The 19,797-nt window shown below is 38.2% G+C and overlaps 1 protein-coding gene across 3 annotated transcripts in view; it reads right to left on the bottom strand.

The window, feature by feature from the left end:
• Window positions 1–434: 434 nt before the first annotated feature.
• The window catches only part of LOC128599156 (H-2 class I histocompatibility antigen, alpha chain-like), a 37,840-nt gene continuing 18,477 nt past the window's right edge, over window positions 435–19,797 (bottom strand). The window contains exons 3-5 of one of the 3 annotated variants that reach the window (XM_053610596.1): window positions 16,995–17,267; window positions 1,070–1,369; window positions 476–975 (exon numbers count right to left, since the gene is read on the bottom strand). In XM_053610596.1, the coding sequence (XP_053466571.1) occupies window positions 806–975; window positions 1,070–1,369; window positions 16,995–17,267 (743 nt within the window). In that variant the 3' untranslated portion in view covers window positions 476–805. Of the gene's footprint in view, window positions 976–1,069; window positions 1,370–16,994; window positions 17,268–19,797 lie in introns of all 3 variants that reach the window. The other 2 variants (XM_053610600.1, XM_053610599.1) reach the window with 2 other exon arrangements.

Here is a 19,797-nt window from a genome sequence, read left to right as displayed (position 1 = left end):
TACTCATAGAATCTCTTAGCATAAAGGGAAAAAGGTGTAACAATTTTTTTGAAAGTCAACATTCCATTAGGATGTCAGGACGGTCCTGAAAGACAAAGACAGTGCTGCTGGAGAAGTAGACACTGACTATGGTGTTGCATCTATGATTACCACAATGGCATACTTCAAAGAGAGGGAGGATTCACACTTTCTTCTGGCTGAAGTAAGTATTAATGTTCATTTGAACAGCTGTTTCTAGAGAACATTGATTGTAGTAAGGGTCATAGTTTTACATTTCAAACACTATTCCTGTTTTTTGGATACATGTGTCACGCATTTGAGGGTCCATTTTATTTTCATCATTCAAAAATCTAACTTTTACAGGTAGTAAGTCTGTTATAAAATTGAACTGTAAATTGAAAGACAGGCAGACATACGTGAGCTGGACCACAAGATATAACACATAGTGACATATAAGCATAACCTATATAGAAGAGACTGTTAGAAAGTATTGTAAAGAAAGACACAAGAATGTTCTTTATATATTTAATGAATTTACAGAATTTACAGTATGATTTTTTTTTTACAGGTAGAAAATTTCATTTAAATAAAGAAAATGACAAAAGAAATCTTAATTAAATAAAATTTAAATTAAATAAATTATACATTTTAATTTTATTTAATGGAAATACTGTAACAATAATCATAATGTAAACAAGTTTACCGTAACTTACTGGCATCTGACTGTCATCCATCTGTAAAACTTGCAGCAAACTTTTTACAGTGTAGTTTTGAAATCCAAATGTAAACATGTTCTCTGGAAATGTCATAAATGTCCTTCACCTCCTCTCACCAGATATCCTTGTACTCCAAATAAGCATTCCATCAACGCAGGCAAGGAGAGAACCAGAGCGAAAGCAAAGACTGCAACAACGATCCAACAAATACCAGTCAGCTCCATGGATCCTCCATCTGATCCTCCACCTGATCGTCCACCTGTTAAATCATCACAGAGTCTTTATTATCTGCTGCAGAAATAAATCATCTTTCAGTGTAAATCTGTAGTTTTATAGGAAAGTGTTTCTCTGACCAGGATTCAGGATTTGGCGCTCGCTCACATTCAGCACTATCTCCTTCTCCAAGCTGCTGTGCTGAATCACGCAGGTGTAGGTGTGTTTCTGCAGATCCTCAGCTGAGACTGTCAGAATGCTTCTCTTCTGGAAGCTTCCATCCTGGTTGGGTAACGTCTCTCTGAGATCCATGCCCCGAACAAACTCCTCTCCGTCCTTCCTCCAGGTGATATTCAGTGCTGTGGGGAAGAAACCTGTAGCGTGACACACCACCTTTGGAGAAGACGAGTGTTTCTGGAACAGTGACGCTGTAGGAGGAACTGCAGACACACAGAATTAAATAGATAAATATCACATCACTCTATGAGATTTATTCATTTAAAAAATGAACAAAAAGGAGCTTTTATATGCAGCTATATTTTGCTATAAGTGTCTCACATAATTTCCCCTCTAAACAGTGAGATTAAAATTTTTAAATATCAAATGCTAAAGGACAGAAGTAGTGTGTGTGATGTAGAGAAGATAATGCTGATATGCTGGTTGTTATACAACATGTTGTATTTTATGATTAATATTAATGTGTAACACTGATATAACACTGGTAACACTGGTGTGTTGTATTGAAGGAGTGTGTTATCAGTGTGTGTGTGTGTGTGTTGTATTGAAGGAGTGTGTTATTAGCGTGTGCACTGTCAGTGTGTGTGTGTTGTATTGAAGGAGTGTGTTATTAGCGTGTGCACTATCAGTGTGTGTGTGTTGTATTGAAGGAGTGTGTTATTAGCGTGTGCACTATCAGTGTGTGTGTGTTGTATTGAAGGAGTGTGTTATTAGCGTGTGCACTATCAGTGTGTGTGTGTTGTATTGAAGGAGTGTGTTATTAGTGTGTGCGTGTGTGTGTGTGTGTGTGTGTGTTGTATTGAAGGAGTGTGTTATTAGCGTGTGCACTATCAGTGTGTGTGTGTTGTATTGAAGGAGTGTGTTATTAGTGTGTGCAATATCAGTGTGTGTGTGTGTGTGTGTTGTAAAGGAGTGTGTTAATAGTGTGTACAATATCAGTGTGTGTGTGTTGTAAAGGAGTGTGTTAATAGTGTGTACACTATCAGTGTGTGTGTGTGTGTGTGTGTTGTAAAGGAGTGTGTTAATAGTGTGTACAATATCAGTGTGTGTGTGTGTTGTAAAGGAGTGTGTTAATAGTGTGTACACTATCAGTGTGTGTGTGTGTGTTGTAAAAGAGTGTGTTAATAATGTATACACTTTCAGTGTGTGTGTGTGTGTTGTAAAGGAGTGTGTTAATAGTGTGTACACTATCAGTGTGTGTGTGTTGTAAAGGAGTGTGTTAATAGTGTGTACACTATCAGTGTGTGTGTGTGTTGTAAAGGAGTGTGTTAAGTGTGTACACTATCAGTGTGTGTGTGTGTTGTAAAGGAGTGTGTTAATAGTGTGTACACTATCAGTGTGTGTGTGTGTTGTAATGGAGTATGTTAATAGTGTGTACACTATCAGTGTGTGTGTGTTGTAAAGGAGTGTGTTAATAGTGTGTACACTATCAGTGTGTGTGTGTTGTAAAGGAGTGTATTAAGTGTGTACACTATCAGTGTGTGTGTGTTGTATTGAAGGAGTGTGTTATTAGCGTGTGCACTATCAGTGTGTGTGTGTTGTATTGAAGGAGTGTGTTATTAGTGTGTGCGTGTGTGTGTGTGTGTGTGTGTGTTGTATTGAAGGAGTGTGTTATTAGCGTGTGCACTATCAGTGTGTGTGTGTTGTATTGAAGGAGTGTGTTATTAGTGTGTGCAATATCAGTGTGTGTGTGTGTGTGTGTTGTAAAGGAGTGTGTTAATAGTGTGTACAATATCAGTGTGTGTGTGTTGTAAAGGAGTGTGTTAATAGTGTGTACACTATCAGTGTGTGTGTGTGTGTGTGTGTTGTAAAGGAGTGTGTTAATAGTGTGTACAATATCAGTGTGTGTGTGTGTTGTAAAGGAGTGTGTTAATAGTGTGTACACTATCAGTGTGTGTGTGTGTGTTGTAAAAGAGTGTGTTAATAATGTATACACTTTCAGTGTGTGTGTGTGTGTGTGTGTTGTAAAGGAGTGTGTTAATAGTGTGTACACTATCAGTGTGTGTGTGTTGTAAAGGAGTGTGTTAATAGTGTGTACACTATCAGTGTGTGTGTGTGTTGTAAAGGAGTGTGTTAAGTGTGTACACTATCAGTGTGTGTGTGTGTTGTAAAGGAGTGTGTTAATAGTGTGTACACTATCAGTGTGTGTGTGTGTTGTAATGGAGTATGTTAATAGTGTGTACACTATCAGTGTGTGTGTGTTGTAAAGGAGTGTGTTAATAGTGTGTACACTATCAGTGTGTGTGTGTTGTAAAGGAGTGTATTAAGTGTGTACACTATCAGTGTGTGTGTGTGTGTTGTAAAGGAGTGTGTTATTAGTGTGTACACTATCAGTGTGTGTGTGTTGTAAAGGAGTGTGTTAATAGTGTGTGCACTATCAGTGTGTGTGTGTGTTGTAAAGGAGTGTGTTAATAGTGTGTACACTATCAGTGTGTGTGTGTGTTGTAATGGAGTATGTTAATAGTGTGTACACTATCAGTGTGTGTGTGTGTTGTAAAGGAGTGTGTTAAGTGTGTACACTATCAGTGTGTGTGTGTGTTGTAAAGGAGTGTGTTAAGTGTGTACACTATCAGTGTGTGTGTGTGTTGTAAAGGAGTGTGTTAATAGTGTGTACACTATCAGTGTGTGTGTGTTGTAAAGGAGTGTGTTAATAGTGTGTACACTATCAGTGTGTGTGTGTGTTGTAAAGGAGTGTGTTAATAGTGTGTACACTATCAGTGTGTGTGTGTTGTAAAGGAGTGTGTTAAGTGTGTACACTATCAGTGTGTGTGTGTGTTGTAAAGGAGTGTGTTAATAGTGTGTACACTATCAGTGTGTGTGTGTGTTGTAAAGGAGTGTGTTAATAGTGTGTACACTATCAGTGTGTGTGTGTTGTAATGGAGTGTGTTAATAGTGTGTACACTATCAGTGTGTGTGTGTGTTGTAATGGAGTATGTTAATAGTGTGTACACTATCAGTGTGTGTGTGTTGTAAAGGAGTGTGTTAATAGTGTGTACACTATCAGTGTGTGTGTGTGTGTTGTAAAGGAGTATGTTAATAGTGTGTACACTATCAGTGTGTGTGTGTGTTGTAAAGGAGTGTGTTAAGTGTGTACACTATCAGTGTGTGTGTGTGTTGTAAAGGAGTGTGTTAATAGTGTGTACACTATCAGTGTGTGTGTGTGTTGTAAAGGAGTGTGTTAATAGTGTGTACACTATCAGTGTGTGTGTGTGTTGTAAAGGAGTGTGTTAATAGTGTGTACACTATCAGTGTGTGTGTGTGTTGTAAAGGAGTGTGTTAATAGTGTGTACACTATCAGTGTGTGTGTGTTGTAAAGGAGTGTATTAAGTGTGTACACTATCAGTGTGTGTGTGTGTGTTGTAAAGGAGTATGTTAATAGTGTGTACACTATCAGTGTGTGTGTGTGTTGTAAAGGAGTGTGTTAAGTGTGTACACTATCAGTGTGTGTGTGTGTTGTAAAGGAGTGTGTTAATAGTGTGTACACTATCAGTGTGTGTGTGTGTTGTAAAGGAGTGTGTTAATAGTGTGTACACTATCAGTGTGTGTGTGTGTTGTAAAGGAGTGTGTTAATAGTGTGTACACTATCAGTGTGTGTGTGTGTTGTAAAGGAGTGTGTTAATAGTGTGTACACTATCAGTGTGTGTGTGTGTTGTAAAGGAGTGTGTTAAGTGTGTACACTATCAGTGTGTGTGTGTGTTGTAAAGGAGTGTGTTAATAGTGTGTACACTATCAGTGTGTGTGTGTGTTGTAATGGAGTATGTTAATAGTGTGTACACTATCAGTGTGTGTGTGTTGTAAAGGAGTGTGTTAATAGTGTGTACACTATCAGTGTGTGTGTGTTGTAAAGGAGTGTATTAAGTGTGTACACTATCAGTGTGTGTGTGTGTGTTGTAAAGGAGTGTGTTATTAGTGTGTACACTATCAGTGTGTGTGTGTTGTAAAGGAGTGTGTTAATAGTGTGTGCACTATCAGTGTGTGTGTGTTGTAAAGGAGTGTGTTAATAGTGTGTACACTATCAGTGTGTGTGTGTGTTGTAATGGAGTATGTTAATAGTGTGTACACTATCAGTGTGTGTTGTAAAGGAGTGTGTTAAGTGTGTACACTATCAGTGTGTGTGTGTGTTGTAAAGGAGTGTGTTAATAGTGTGTACACTATCAGTGTGTGTTGTAAAGGAGTGTGTTAATAGTGTGTACACTATCAGTGTGTGTGTGTTGTAAAGGAGTGTGTTAAGTGTGTACACTATCAGTGTGTGTGTGTGTTGTAAAGGAGTGTGTTAATAGTGTGTACACTATCAGTGTGTGTGTGTTGTAAAGGAGTGTGTTAATAGTGTGTGCACTATCAGTGTGTGTGTGTTGTAAAGGAGTGTGTTAATAGTGTGTGCACTATCAGTGTGTGTGTGTGTTGTAAAGGAGTGTGTTAATAGTGTGTACACTATCAGTGTGTGTGTGTGTTGTAAAGGAGTGTGTTAAGTGTGTACACTATCAGTGTGTGTGTGTGTTGTAAAGGAGTGTGTTAATAGTGTGTACACTATCAGTGTGTGTGTGTGTTGTAAAGGAGTATGTTAATAGTGTGTACACTATCAGTGTGTGTGTGTGTTGTAAAGGAGTGTGTTAAGTGTGTACACTATCAGTGTGTGTGTGTGTTGTAAAGGAGTATGTTAATAGTGTGTACACTATCAGTGTGTGTGTGTGTTGTAAAGGAGTGTGTTAAGTGTGTACACTATCAGTGTGTGTGTGTGTTGTAAAGGAGTGTGTTAATAGTGTGTACACTATCAGTGTGTGTGTGTGTTGTAAAGGAGTGTGTTAATAGTGTGTACACTATCAGTGTGTGTGTGTGTTGTAAAGGAGTGTGTTAAGTGTGTACACTATCAGTGTGTGTGTGTGTTGTAAAGGAGTGTGTTAATAGTGTGTACACTATCAGTGTGTGTGTGTTGTAAAGGAGTGTGTTAATAGTGTGTGCACTATCAGTGTGTGTGTGTTGTAAAGGAGTGTGTTAATAGTGTGTGCACTATCAGTGTGTGTGTGTGTTGTAAAGGAGTGTGTTAATAGTGTGTACACTATCAGTGTGTGTGTGTGTTGTAATGGAGTATGTTAATAGTGTGTACACTATCAGTGTGTGTGTGTGTTGTAAAGGAGTGTGTTAAGTGTGTACACTATCAGTGTGTGTGTGTGTTGTAAAGGAGTGTGTTAAGTGTGTACACTATCAGTGTGTGTGTGTGTTGTAAAGGAGTGTGTTAATAGTGTGTACACTATCAGTGTGTGTGTGTGTTGTAAAGGAGTGTGTTAATAGTGTGTACACTATCAGTGTGTGTGTGTGTTGTAAAGGAGTGTGTTAATAGTGTGTACACTATCAGTGTGTGTGTGTTGTAATGGAGTGTGTTAATAGTGTGTACACTATCAGTGTGTGTGTGTTGTAAAGGAGTGTGTTAATAGTGTGTACACTATCAGTGTGTGTGTGTGTTGTAAAGGAGTGTGTTAATAGTGTGTACACTATCAGTGTGTGTGTGTGTTGTAATGGAGTATGTTAATAGTGTGTGCACTATCAGTGTGTGTGTGTTGTAAAGGAGTGTGTTAAGTGTGTACACTATCAGTGTGTGTGTGTGTTGTAAAGGAGTGTGTTAATAGTGTGTACACTATCAGTGTGTGTGTGTTGTAAAGGAGTGTGTTAATAGTGTGTACACTATCAGTGTGTGTGTGTGTTGTAAAGGAGTGTGTTAATAGTGTGTACACTATCAGTGTGTGTGTGTTGTAAAGGAGTGTGTTAAGTGTGTACACTATCAGTGTGTGTGTGTGTTGTAAAGGAGTGTGTTAATAGTGTGTACACTATCAGTGTGTGTGTGTGTTGTAAAGGAGTGTGTTAATAGTGTGTACACTATCAGTGTGTGTGTGTTGTAATGGAGTGTGTTAATAGTGTGTACACTATCAGTGTGTGTGTGTGTTGTAATGGAGTATGTTAATAGTGTGTACACTATCAGTGTGTGTGTGTTGTAAAGGAGTGTGTTAATAGTGTGTACACTATCAGTGTGTGTGTGTTGTAAAGGAGTGTATTAAGTGTGTACACTATCAGTGTGTGTGTGTGTGTTGTAAAGGAGTATGTTAATAGTGTGTACACTATCAGTGTGTGTGTGTGTTGTAAAGGAGTGTGTTAAGTGTGTACACTATCAGTGTGTGTGTGTGTTGTAAAGGAGTGTGTTAATAGTGTGTACACTATCAGTGTGTGTGTGTGTTGTAAAGGAGTGTGTTAATAGTGTGTACACTATCAGTGTGTGTGTGTGTTGTAAAGGAGTGTGTTAATAGTGTGTACACTATCAGTGTGTGTGTGTGTTGTAAAGGAGTGTGTTAATAGTGTGTACACTATCAGTGTGTGTGTGTTGTAAAGGAGTGTATTAAGTGTGTACACTATCAGTGTGTGTGTGTGTGTTGTAAAGGAGTATGTTAATAGTGTGTACACTATCAGTGTGTGTGTGTGTTGTAAAGGAGTGTGTTAATAGTGTGTACACTATCAGTGTGTGTGTGTGTTGTAAAGGAGTGTGTTAATAGTGTGTACACTATCAGTGTGTGTGTGTTGTAAAGGAGTGTATTAAGTGTGTACACTATCAGTGTGTGTGTGTGTGTTGTAAAGGAGTGTGTTAATAGTGTGTACACTATCAGTGTGTGTGTGTGTTGTAATGGAGTATGTTAATAGTGTGTACACTATCAGTGTGTGTTGTAAAGGAGTGTGTTAAGTGTGTACACTATCAGTGTGTGTGTGTGTTGTAAAGGAGTGTGTTAATAGTGTGTACACTATCAGTGTGTGTTGTAAAGGAGTGTGTTAATAGTGTGTACACTATCAGTGTGTGTGTGTTGTAAAGGAGTGTGTTAAGTGTGTACACTATCAGTGTGTGTGTGTGTTGTAAAGGAGTGTGTTAATAGTGTGTACACTATCAGTGTGTGTGTGTTGTAAAGGAGTGTGTTAATAGTGTGTGCACTATCAGTGTGTGTGTGTTGTAAAGGAGTGTGTTAATAGTGTGTGCACTATCAGTGTGTGTGTGTGTTGTAAAGGAGTGTGTTAATAGTGTGTACACTATCAGTGTGTGTGTGTGTTGTAAAGGAGTGTGTTAAGTGTGTACACTATCAGTGTGTGTGTGTGTTGTAAAGGAGTGTGTTAATAGTGTGTACACTATCAGTGTGTGTGTGTGTTGTAAAGGAGTATGTTAATAGTGTGTACACTATCAGTGTGTGTGTGTGTTGTAAAGGAGTGTGTTAAGTGTGTACACTATCAGTGTGTGTGTGTGTTGTAAAGGAGTGTGTTAATAGTGTGTACACTATCAGTGTGTGTGTGTGTTGTAAAGGAGTATGTTAATAGTGTGTACACTATCAGTGTGTGTGTGTGTTGTAAAGGAGTGTGTTAAGTGTGTACACTATCAGTGTGTGTGTGTGTTGTAAAGGAGTGTGTTAATAGTGTGTACACTATCAGTGTGTGTGTGTGTTGTAAAGGAGTGTGTTAATAGTGTGTACACTATCAGTGTGTGTGTGTGTTGTAAAGGAGTGTGTTAAGTGTGTACACTATCAGTGTGTGTGTGTGTTGTAAAGGAGTGTGTTAATAGTGTGTACACTATCAGTGTGTGTGTGTTGTAAAGGAGTGTGTTAATAGTGTGTACACTATCAGTGTGTGTGTGTGTTGTAAAGGAGTGTGTTAATAGTGTGTACACTATCAGTGTGTGTGTGTTGTAAAGGAGTGTGTTAATAGTGTGTACACTATCAGTGTGTGTGTGTGTTGTAAAGGAGTGTGTTAAGTGTGTACACTATCAGTGTGTGTGTGTGTTGTAAAGGAGTGTGTTAATAGTGTGTACACTATCAGTGTGTGTGTGTGTTGTAAAGGAGTGTGTTAATAGTGTGTACACTATCAGTGTGTGTGTGTGTTGTAAAGGAGTGTGTTAAGTGTGTACACTATCAGTGTGTGTGTGTGTTGTAAAGGAGTGTGTTAATAGTGTGTACACTATCAGTGTGTGTGTGTTGTAAAGGAGTGTGTTAATAGTGTGTGCACTATCAGTGTGTGTGTGTGTGTTGTAAAGGAGTGTGTTAATAGTGTGTACACTATCAGTGTGTGTGTGTGTTGTAATGGAGTATGTTAATAGTGTGTACACTATCAGTGTGTGTGTGTGTTGTAAAGGAGTGTGTTAAGTGTGTACACTATCAGTGTGTGTGTGTGTTGTAAAGGAGTGTGTTAAGTGTGTACACTATCAGTGTGTGTGTGTGTTGTAAAGGAGTGTGTTAATAGTGTGTACACTATCAGTGTGTGTGTGTGTTGTAAAGGAGTGTGTTAATAGTGTGTACACTATCAGTGTGTGTGTGTGTTGTAAAGGAGTGTGTTAATAGTGTGTACACTATCAGTGTGTGTGTGTTGTAATGGAGTGTGTTAATAGTGTGTACACTATCAGTGTGTGTGTGTTGTAAAGGAGTGTGTTAATAGTGTGTACACTATCAGTGTGTGTGTGTGTTGTAAAGGAGTGTGTTAATAGTGTGTACACTATCAGTGTGTGTGTGTGTTGTAATGGAGTATGTTAATAGTGTGTGCACTATCAGTGTGTGTGTGTTGTAAAGGAGTGTGTTAAGTGTGTACACTATCAGTGTGTGTGTGTGTTGTAAAGGAGTGTGTTAATAGTGTGTACACTATCAGTGTGTGTGTGTTGTAAAGGAGTGTGTTAATAGTGTGTACACTATCAGTGTGTGTGTGTGTTGTAAAGGAGTGTGTTAATAGTGTGTACACTATCAGTGTGTGTGTGTTGTAAAGGAGTGTGTTAAGTGTGTACACTATCAGTGTGTGTGTGTGTTGTAAAGGAGTGTGTTAATAGTGTGTACACTATCAGTGTGTGTGTGTGTTGTAAAGGAGTGTGTTAATAGTGTGTACACTATCAGTGTGTGTGTGTTGTAATGGAGTGTGTTAATAGTGTGTACACTATCAATGTGTGTGTGTGTTGTAATGGAGTATGTTAATAGTGTGTACACTATCAGTGTGTGTGTGTTGTAAAGGAGTGTGTTAATAGTGTGTACACTATCAGTGTGTGTGTGTTGTAAAGGAGTGTATTAAGTGTGTACACTATCAGTGTGTGTGTGTGTGTTGTAAAGGAGTATGTTAATAGTGTGTACACTATCAGTGTGTGTGTGTGTTGTAAAGGAGTGTGTTAAGTGTGTACACTATCAGTGTGTGTGTGTGTTGTAAAGGAGTGTGTTAATAGTGTGTACACTATCAGTGTGTGTGTGTGTTGTAAAGGAGTGTGTTAATAGTGTGTACACTATCAGTGTGTGTGTGTGTTGTAAAGGAGTGTGTTAATAGTGTGTACACTATCAGTGTGTGTGTGTGTTGTAAAGGAGTGTGTTAATAGTGTGTACACTATCAGTGTGTGTGTGTTGTAAAGGAGTGTATTAAGTGTGTACACTATCAGTGTGTGTGTGTGTGTTGTAAAGGAGTATGTTAATAGTGTGTACACTATCAGTGTGTGTGTGTGTTGTAAAGGAGTGTGTTAATAGTGTGTACACTATCAGTGTGTGTGTGTGTTGTAAAGGAGTGTGTTAATAGTGTGTACACTATCAGTGTGTGTGTGTTGTAAAGGAGTGTATTAAGTGTGTACACTATCAGTGTGTGTGTGTGTGTTGTAAAGGAGTATGTTAATAGTGTGTACACTATCAGTGTGTGTGTGTGTTGTAAAGGAGTGTGTTAAGTGTGTACACTATCAGTGTGTGTGTGTGTTGTAAAGGAGTGTGTTAATAGTGTGTACACTATCAGTGTGTGTGTGTGTTGTAAAGGAGTGTGTTAATAGTGTGTACACTATCAGTGTGTGTGTGTGTTGTAAAGGAGTGTGTTAATAGTGTGTACACTATCAGTGTGTGTGTGTGTTGTAAAGGAGTGTGTTAATAGTGTGTACACTATCAGTGTGTGTGTGTGTTGTAAAGGAGTGTGTTAATAGTGTGTACACTATCAGTGTGTGTGTGTGTTGTAAAGGAGTGTGTTAAGTGTGTACACTATCAGTGTGTGTGTGTGTTGTAAAGGAGTGTGTTAATAGTGTGTACACTATCAGTGTGTGTGTGTGTTGTAATGGAGTATGTTAATAGTGTGTACACTATCAGTGTGTGTGTGTTGTAAAGGAGTGTGTTAATAGTGTGTACACTATCAGTGTGTGTGTGTTGTAAAGGAGTGTATTAAGTGTGTACACTATCAGTGTGTGTGTGTGTGTTGTAAAGGAGTGTGTTATTAGTGTGTACACTATCAGTGTGTGTGTGTTGTAAAGGAGTGTGTTAATAGTGTGTGCACTATCAGTGTGTGTGTGTTGTAAAGGAGTGTGTTAATAGTGTGTACACTATCAGTGTGTGTGTGTGTTGTAATGGAGTATGTTAATAGTGTGTACACTATCAGTGTGTGTTGTAAAGGAGTGTGTTAAGTGTGTACACTATCAGTGTGTGTGTGTGTTGTAAAGGAGTGTGTTAATAGTGTGTACACTATCAGTGTGTGTTGTAAAGGAGTGTGTTAATAGTGTGTACACTATCAGTGTGTGTGTGTTGTAAAGGAGTGTGTTAAGTGTGTACACTATCAGTGTGTGTGTGTGTTGTAAAGGAGTGTGTTAATAGTGTGTACACTATCAGTGTGTGTGTGTTGTAAAGGAGTGTGTTAATAGTGTGTGCACTATCAGTGTGTGTGTGTTGTAAAGGAGTGTGTTAATAGTGTGTGCACTATCAGTGTGTGTGTGTGTTGTAAAGGAGTGTGTTAATAGTGTGTACACTATCAGTGTGTGTGTGTGTTGTAAAGGAGTGTGTTAAGTGTGTACACTATCAGTGTGTGTGTGTGTTGTAAAGGAGTGTGTTAATAGTGTGTACACTATCAGTGTGTGTGTGTGTTGTAAAGGAGTATGTTAATAGTGTGTACACTATCAGTGTGTGTGTGTGTTGTAAAGGAGTGTGTTAAGTGTGTACACTATCAGTGTGTGTGTGTGTTGTAAAGGAGTATGTTAATAGTGTGTACACTATCAGTGTGTGTGTGTGTTGTAAAGGAGTGTGTTAAGTGTGTACACTATCAGTGTGTGTGTGTGTTGTAAAGGAGTGTGTTAATAGTGTGTACACTATCAGTGTGTGTGTGTGTTGTAAAGGAGTGTGTTAATAGTGTGTACACTATCAGTGTGTGTGTGTGTTGTAAAGGAGTGTGTTAAGTGTGTACACTATCAGTGTGTGTGTGTGTTGTAAAGGAGTGTGTTAATAGTGTGTACACTATCAGTGTGTGTGTGTTGTAAAGGAGTGTGTTAATAGTGTGTGCACTATCAGTGTGTGTGTGTTGTAAAGGAGTGTGTTAATAGTGTGTGCACTATCAGTGTGTGTGTGTGTTGTAAAGGAGTGTGTTAATAGTGTGTACACTATCAGTGTGTGTGTGTGTTGTAATGGAGTATGTTAATAGTGTGTACACTATCAGTGTGTGTGTGTGTTGTAAAGGAGTGTGTTAAGTGTGTACACTATCAGTGTGTGTGTGTGTTGTAAAGGAGTGTGTTAAGTGTGTACACTATCAGTGTGTGTGTGTGTTGTAAAGGAGTGTGTTAATAGTGTGTACACTATCAGTGTGTGTGTGTGTTGTAAAGGAGTGTGTTAATAGTGTGTACACTATCAGTGTGTGTGTGTGTTGTAAAGGAGTGTGTTAATAGTGTGTACACTATCAGTGTGTGTGTGTTGTAATGGAGTGTGTTAATAGTGTGTACACTATCAGTGTGTGTGTGTTGTAAAGGAGTGTGTTAATAGTGTGTACACTATCAGTGTGTGTGTGTGTTGTAAAGGAGTGTGTTAATAGTGTGTACACTATCAGTGTGTGTGTGTTGTAATGGAGTGTGTTAATAGTGTGTACACTATCAGTGTGTGTGTGTTGTAAAGGAGTGTGTTAATAGTGTGTACACTATCAGTGTGTGTGTGTGTTGTAAAGGAGTGTGTTAATAGTGTGTACACTATCAGTGTGTGTGTGTGTTGTAATGGAGTATGTTAATAGTGTGTGCACTATCAGTGTGTGTGTGTTGTAAAGGAGTGTGTTAAGTGTGTACACTATCAGTGTGTGTGTGTGTTGTAAAGGAGTGTGTTAATAGTGTGTACACTATCAGTGTGTGTGTGTTGTAAAGGAGTGTGTTAATAGTGTGTACACTATCAGTGTGTGTGTGTGTTGTAAAGGAGTGTGTTAATAGTGTGTACACTATCAGTGTGTGTGTGTGTTGTAAAGGAGTGTGTTAATAGTGTGTACACTATCAGTGTGTGTGTGTGTTGTAAAGGAGTGTGTTAATAGTGTGTACACTATCAGTGTGTGTGTGTTGTAAAGGAGTGTGTTAATAGTGTGTACACTATCAGTGTGTGTGTGTTGTAAAGGAGTGTGTTAATAGTGTGTACACTATCAGTGTGTGTGTGTTGTAAAGGAGTGTGTTAATAGTGTGTACACTATCAGTGTGTGTGTGTTGTAAAGGAGTGTGTTAATAGTGTGTACACTATCAGTGTGTGTGTGTTGTAAAGGAGTGTGTTAATAGTGTGTACACTATCAGTGTGTGTGTGTTGTAAAGGAGTGTGTTAATAGTGTGTACACTATCAGTGTGTGTGTGTTGTAAAGGAGTGTGTTATTAGTGTGTACACTATCAGTGTGTGTGTGTTGTAAAGGAGTGTGTTAATAGTGTGTACACTATCAGTGTGTGTGTGTTGTAAAGGAGTGTGTTAAGTGTGTACACTATCAGTGTGTGTGTGTGTTGTAATGGAGTATGTTAATAGTGTGTACACTATCAGTGTGTGTGTGTTGTAAAGGAGTGTGTTAAGTGTGTACACTATCAGTGTGTGTGTGTGTTGTAAAGGAGTGTGTTAATAGTGTGTACACTATCAGTGTGTGTGTGTTGTAATGGAGTGTGTTAATAGTGTGTACACTATCAGTGTGTGTGTGTTGTAAAGGAGTGTGTTAATAGTGTGTACACTATCAGTGTGTGTGTGTGTTGTAAAGGAGTGTGTTAAGTGTGTACACTATCAGTGTGTGTGTGTGTTGTAAAGGAGTGTGTTAATAGTGTGTACACTATCAGTGTGTGTGTGTGTGTTGTAATGGAGTATGTTAATAGTGTGTACACTATCAGTGTGTGTGTGTTGTAAAGGAGTGTGTTAATAGTGTGTACACTATCAGTGTGTGTGTGTTGTAAAGGAGTGTATTAAGTGTGTACACTATCAGTGTGTGTGTGTGTGTTGTAAAGGAGTGTGTTATTAGTGTGTACACTATCAGTGTGTGTGTGTTGTAAAGGAGTGTGTTAATAGTGTGTACACTATCAGTGTGTGTGTGTGTTGTAAAGGAGTGTGTTAATAGTGTGTACACTATCAGTGTGTGTGTGTTGTAAAGGAGTGTGTTAATAGTGTGTACACTATCAGTGTGTGTGTGTTGTAAAGGAGTGTGTTAATAGTGTGTACACTATCAGTGTGTGTGTGTTGTAAAGGAGTGTGTTAATAGTGTGTACACTATCAGTGTGTGTGTGTTGTAAAGGAGTGTGTTAATAGTGTGTACACTATCAGTGTGTGTGTGTTGTAAAGGAGTGTGTTAATAGTGTGTACACTATCAGTGTGTGTGTGTTGTAAAGGAGTGTGTTAATAGTGTGTACACTATCAGTGTGTGTGTGTTGTAAAGGAGTGTGTTAATAGTGTGTACACTATCAGTGTGTGTGTGTTGTAAAGGAGTGTGTTAATAGTGTGTACACTATCAGTGTGTGTGTGTTGTAAAGGAGTGTGTTAATAGTGTGTACACTATCAGTGTGCGTGTGTGTTGTAAAGGAGTGTGTTAATAGTGTGTACACTATCAGTGTGTGTGTGTGTTGTAAAGGAGTGTGTTAATAGTGTGTACACTATCAGTGTGTGTGTGTTGTAATGGAGTGTGTTAATAGTGTGTACACTATCAGTGTGTGTGTGTTGTAAAGGAGTGTGTTAATAGTGTGTACACTATCAGTGTGTGTGTGTGTTGTAAAGGAGTGTGTTAATAGTGTGTACACTATCAGTGTGTGTGTGTGTTGTAATGGAGTATGTTAATAGTGTGTACACTATCAGTGTGTGTGTGTTGTAAAGGAGTGTGTTAAGTGTGTACACTATCAGTGTGTGTGTGTTGTAAAGGAGTGTGTTAATAGTGTGTACACTATCAGTGTGTGTGTGTTGTAAAGGAGTGTGTTAATAGTGTGTACACTATCAGTGTGTGTGTGTGTTGTAAAGGAGTGTGTTAATAGTGTGTACACTATCAGTGTGTGTGTTGTAAAGGAGTGTGTTAATAGTGTGTACACTATCAGTGTGTGTGTGTTGTAAAGGAGTGTGTTAATAGTGTGTACACTATCAGTGTGTGTGTGTTGTAAAGGAGTGTGTTAATAGTGTGTACACTATCTGTGTGTGTGTTGTAATGGAGTGTGTTATTAGTGTGTACACTATCAGTGTGTGTGTGTGTTGTAAAGGAGTGTGTTATTAGTGTGTACACTATCAGTGTGTGTGTGTGTTGTAAAGGAGTGTGTTAATAGTGTGTACACTATCAGTGTGTGTGTGTTGTAAAGGAGTGTGTTAATAGTGTGTGCACTATCAGTGTGTGTGTGTGTTGTAAAGGAGTGTGTTAATAGTGTGTACACTATCAGTGTGTGTGTGTGTTGTAAAGGAGTGTGTTAATAGTGTGTACACTATCAGTGTGTGTGTGTGTTGTAATGGAGTATGTTAATAGTGTGTACACTATCAGTGTGTGTGTGTTGTAAAGGAGTGTGTTAAGTGTGTACACTATCAGTGTGTGTGTGTTGTAAAGGAGTGTGTTAATAGTGTGTACACTATCAGTGTGTGTGTGTTGTAAAGGAGTGTGTTAATAGTGTGTACACTATCAGTGTGTGTGTGTGTTGTAATGGAGTGTGTTATTAGTGTGTGCACTATCAGTGTGTGTGTGTTGTAAAGGAGTGTGTTAATAGTGTGTGCACTATCAGTGTGTGTGTGTTGTAAAGGAGTGTGTTAATAGTGTGTACACTATCAGTGTGTGTGTGTTGTAAAGGAGTGTGTTAATAGTGTGTACACTATCAGTGTGTGTGTGTGTTGTAAAGGAGTGTGTTAATAGTGTGTACACTATCAGTGTGTGTGTGTTGTAAAGGAGTGTGTTAAGTGTGTACACTATCAGTGTGTGTGTGTGTTGTAAAGGAGTGTGTTAATAGTGTGTACAGTATCAGTGTGTGTGTGTTGTAAAGGAGTGTGTTAATAGTGTGTACACTATCAGTGTGTGTGTGTTGTAAAGGAGTGTGTTAATAGTGTGTACACTATCTGTGTGTGTGTTGTAATGGAGTGTGTTATTAGTGTGTACACTATCAGTGTGTGTGTGTGTGTTGTAAAGGAGTGTGTTATTAGTGTGTACACTATCAAAGTGTGTGTGTGTGTGTATAGCAGCTGAACTAAAAACAGAGGCCACTGTTTTAAGCAATTTCAATTAACTGTTATGTTTTTTGCATTTTTATTTTTATAGCTAGTCTACTGCGGCGTCTAAGATGTGTCCAGATGGATGGGGTGACCATAACTCAAGTGATCCACGCTGCCAAGTGAATTTACTTGCTATTGACAAAGTCCTAACTCTGCAATTATACGTAGAATAGTGTTTTCTTCATAGCTAACAGAATTTTTTCTCTGCCTGTCTGTGGTCCTCACGAGATGTATTTTAAAATGATTCTAACAAAATTTTATGAAGTAACTGTAATCTAAATATAAATGGTGTATCAAAATATAATAAGGGTTGAATAGTTACTTTATATTTGGATTCTGAATATGTTACAACCGAAACCTGGTTACAGTAACAGTAGATCACACACTTTACCTTTCCTCTGTGATGTATTTTGGAGAGACACATAGTCCATTAAACTATCAATACACTTGTTCTTCAGGTAGTGGATCATGTGTTTAGCCTCATGTCCTGCTGTGTCCCACTTGTTTTTGAAGATCTCTGCTTTCTCATTAGCTGCAGTCCAGTTGAGAGTGGTCATATTGAGATAGAGCAAATCTGTTCCATCATAACTGTACAGATTATATGTTCGGTTGGTGCCATCATCATGAAGCTCACAGCCATACATCCACTGCATTGTGTGATTTCCTGTACACACACACACACACACACACACACACACACACACACACACCACATAGATGATGCTTCTTGTTATATTGATGAGCGTTCATTTGCCAAATGGTAGCAGGAAGCTAGTAGTAAACTTTTTGTTTACGTAGTAACTCTGGATGGCCTTTCAGTTACATCATGTGCAGCAGTGAAAGACCTTGGTGTGATTATTAACACCTGTCTCTCATCTGAAGTTCGTGTACGGTCATGGGAAAAACAAAAGTAAGCCCTCCTTCAATTCTTTTATTTTTATTTATCAGGGCTTAAATAACAATTGTGTAGTCTAGGCAATTGTAGTCTGTAAACAAACAAACAACCTCAGTTGACAACAAAATAACACAACAGATTTCAATATGTAGTCATTTTTCCTGCCAAAAGTAAATCAACCAGGTCTGTGAATATCCCACATCGTTTTGGAGAAATTTTGGCCCATTCTTCTTTACAATATTGCTTCAGTTCATTGATATTTGTGGGTATACATTTATGCACAGCTCTCTTAAGATCCCACCACGGAGGTCTGGACTTTGACTTGGCTATTCCAACACTTTGATTTTTTTCTCCTTTAGCCATGGTGAATTTGCTGGTGTGCTTGGGATCAGTGTCCTGTTACATGAACCAATTTCAGCCCAGCTGACTGGATTGTGGGCCTCACAAGGGGTCTCAAGAATATTCTGCTATAATGTGGGGTTCATGGTTTTCTCAATGACTGCAAGTTTCCCAGCTCCTGTGGCTACAAAACAATCCCAAATCATCACCGCTCCATCACCATACTTGACAGTTTGTACGAGGTGTTTGGTTTTAGCCAAGCATGGAGCTGTGGATGATGACCAAACATCTCCACCTTGGTCTCATCAAATTGTTCCATAACTCAGATGGAATTTTGCAGACATAAGTCATGCTGCTATATTCTTTTTTCCTAGCTACCTGTCCCTTAAATCCATATTGTTCTGTATTTTTCTGATTGTGTTCTCATGAACATAAACATTTAATGTGCTGTAGATCACATGGTGTAGCTCTTGGTTTCTTTGAGCATTAAACGGACTGAATTTGCAGGGCTTCTATTTGTAAACAGTCCTTCTCACTGTAAAATGGTGAATGAGGTCAAGGCTGATGTCCTTTCTTCTTGGCATGATGTAGACACACACCTGACTACTCCAGAACACCAAAAGCTGCAACACTTGGCTGCTAATTTATCTCTTAATGATTGTGGAATTAGAAATATTGTACTTATTTTTCTCACCTGGTTTCTGAATGTTCGTTTACACTTTGGGGAAAAAATGACTAGATATAATAATCTGTTGTATTTTTTGTTGACACATGAGGTTATTGTTTGTTTATAGAAGTTGGTGAGGGCCACACAGTTGTTATTTAGTCCCTGATGAAAAAAAAAAACATAATTGAATGCATCCCATGGCTGTATATAAGAGTGATAATTGTGAGTTTCCAATCCAGCCAATCATCATACGCTTTGCTCAATGCTTTGACTCAAGAAGCAGAATTTTGCTTTAATTAGTGCACAGAGAGGATGACTGATAACCAGACTTCACGTGTAAGTGATGCAGAATATCTCATAGTTCTTTATGATTCAAAATACATTATGAGGGTAGTAGTTTTTGATAATAAAATGTGCATTTGCAGAGCTACATAGCTATTGCTAATGAAGGCTAGCCACACCTGAAGACAAGCCTCCTTTAAAATCAAGGTAACTCAAGTAATACTGTAGTAATCACAGGCACCACAAGATCTATTAATAAATCCATTATTACTGTGCTAGCTAAAAAACAAAACAAAACAAAAAAACCCAACCCTTTGTCAATGTCCAAACATTTATGGACCTGACTGTAAATTATCAAGTTTACATGAAAGCCCTCATTCTGATATGTTATTGTTCCTACAGCTCACGTACATAATCTAAGCCTAATATTAGGCTAAACGTGCTGTTTAACAAAGAAACGTGTTAATTGTTGAAATGGTAAAGAGACACTGTACACACTGAAGAAGGGAATATGTGATCATTCAGATTTAAGAGAAAATATGATGTAAAGCTTACATAAAAATATTTAGCTTCTGATCAAAACACAGATTCATTGCTTATACTGCATTTAATTTAAGCAAGTATCTAATTTACTACATTGAATTACACACAGTGTGCATGATCACTCATGTAGTATTAATGTGATCCAATTACTTCATAAAATCTTGTGAGGATGTTGGTGCTGACAGGAGGAAATGTCTATAGTATTAAATTAAATAGAAAAATATTTTTTATATCAATTATATTGGCTGTATGAGAACAAATTGTGTTAATGCAACTCAGTTCATTCATGTGAAACTGATGTACACATGTGAATAAAGTAAATTCAGTGAACTTTTTTCCCCCAGTATATCTAACATTTATGGAAGAAACCTCTAGTGTAAAAGTCAGTAGGCTACGTTTCCTGACACTGAGGTTAATTCCTGTTATTAATTATGTTATAGCAGCTATAAAATACTGTTCCCACACAAG

Source organism: Ictalurus furcatus, chromosome 22 (genome assembly GCF_023375685.1).
Source record: "Ictalurus furcatus strain D&B chromosome 22, Billie_1.0, whole genome shotgun sequence".
Lineage (NCBI taxonomy): Eukaryota > Metazoa > Chordata > Actinopteri > Siluriformes > Ictaluridae > Ictalurus > Ictalurus furcatus.
Note: the sequence above shows the minus strand (reverse complement) of the source record. Positions and strands in the feature narration are given on the sequence as shown.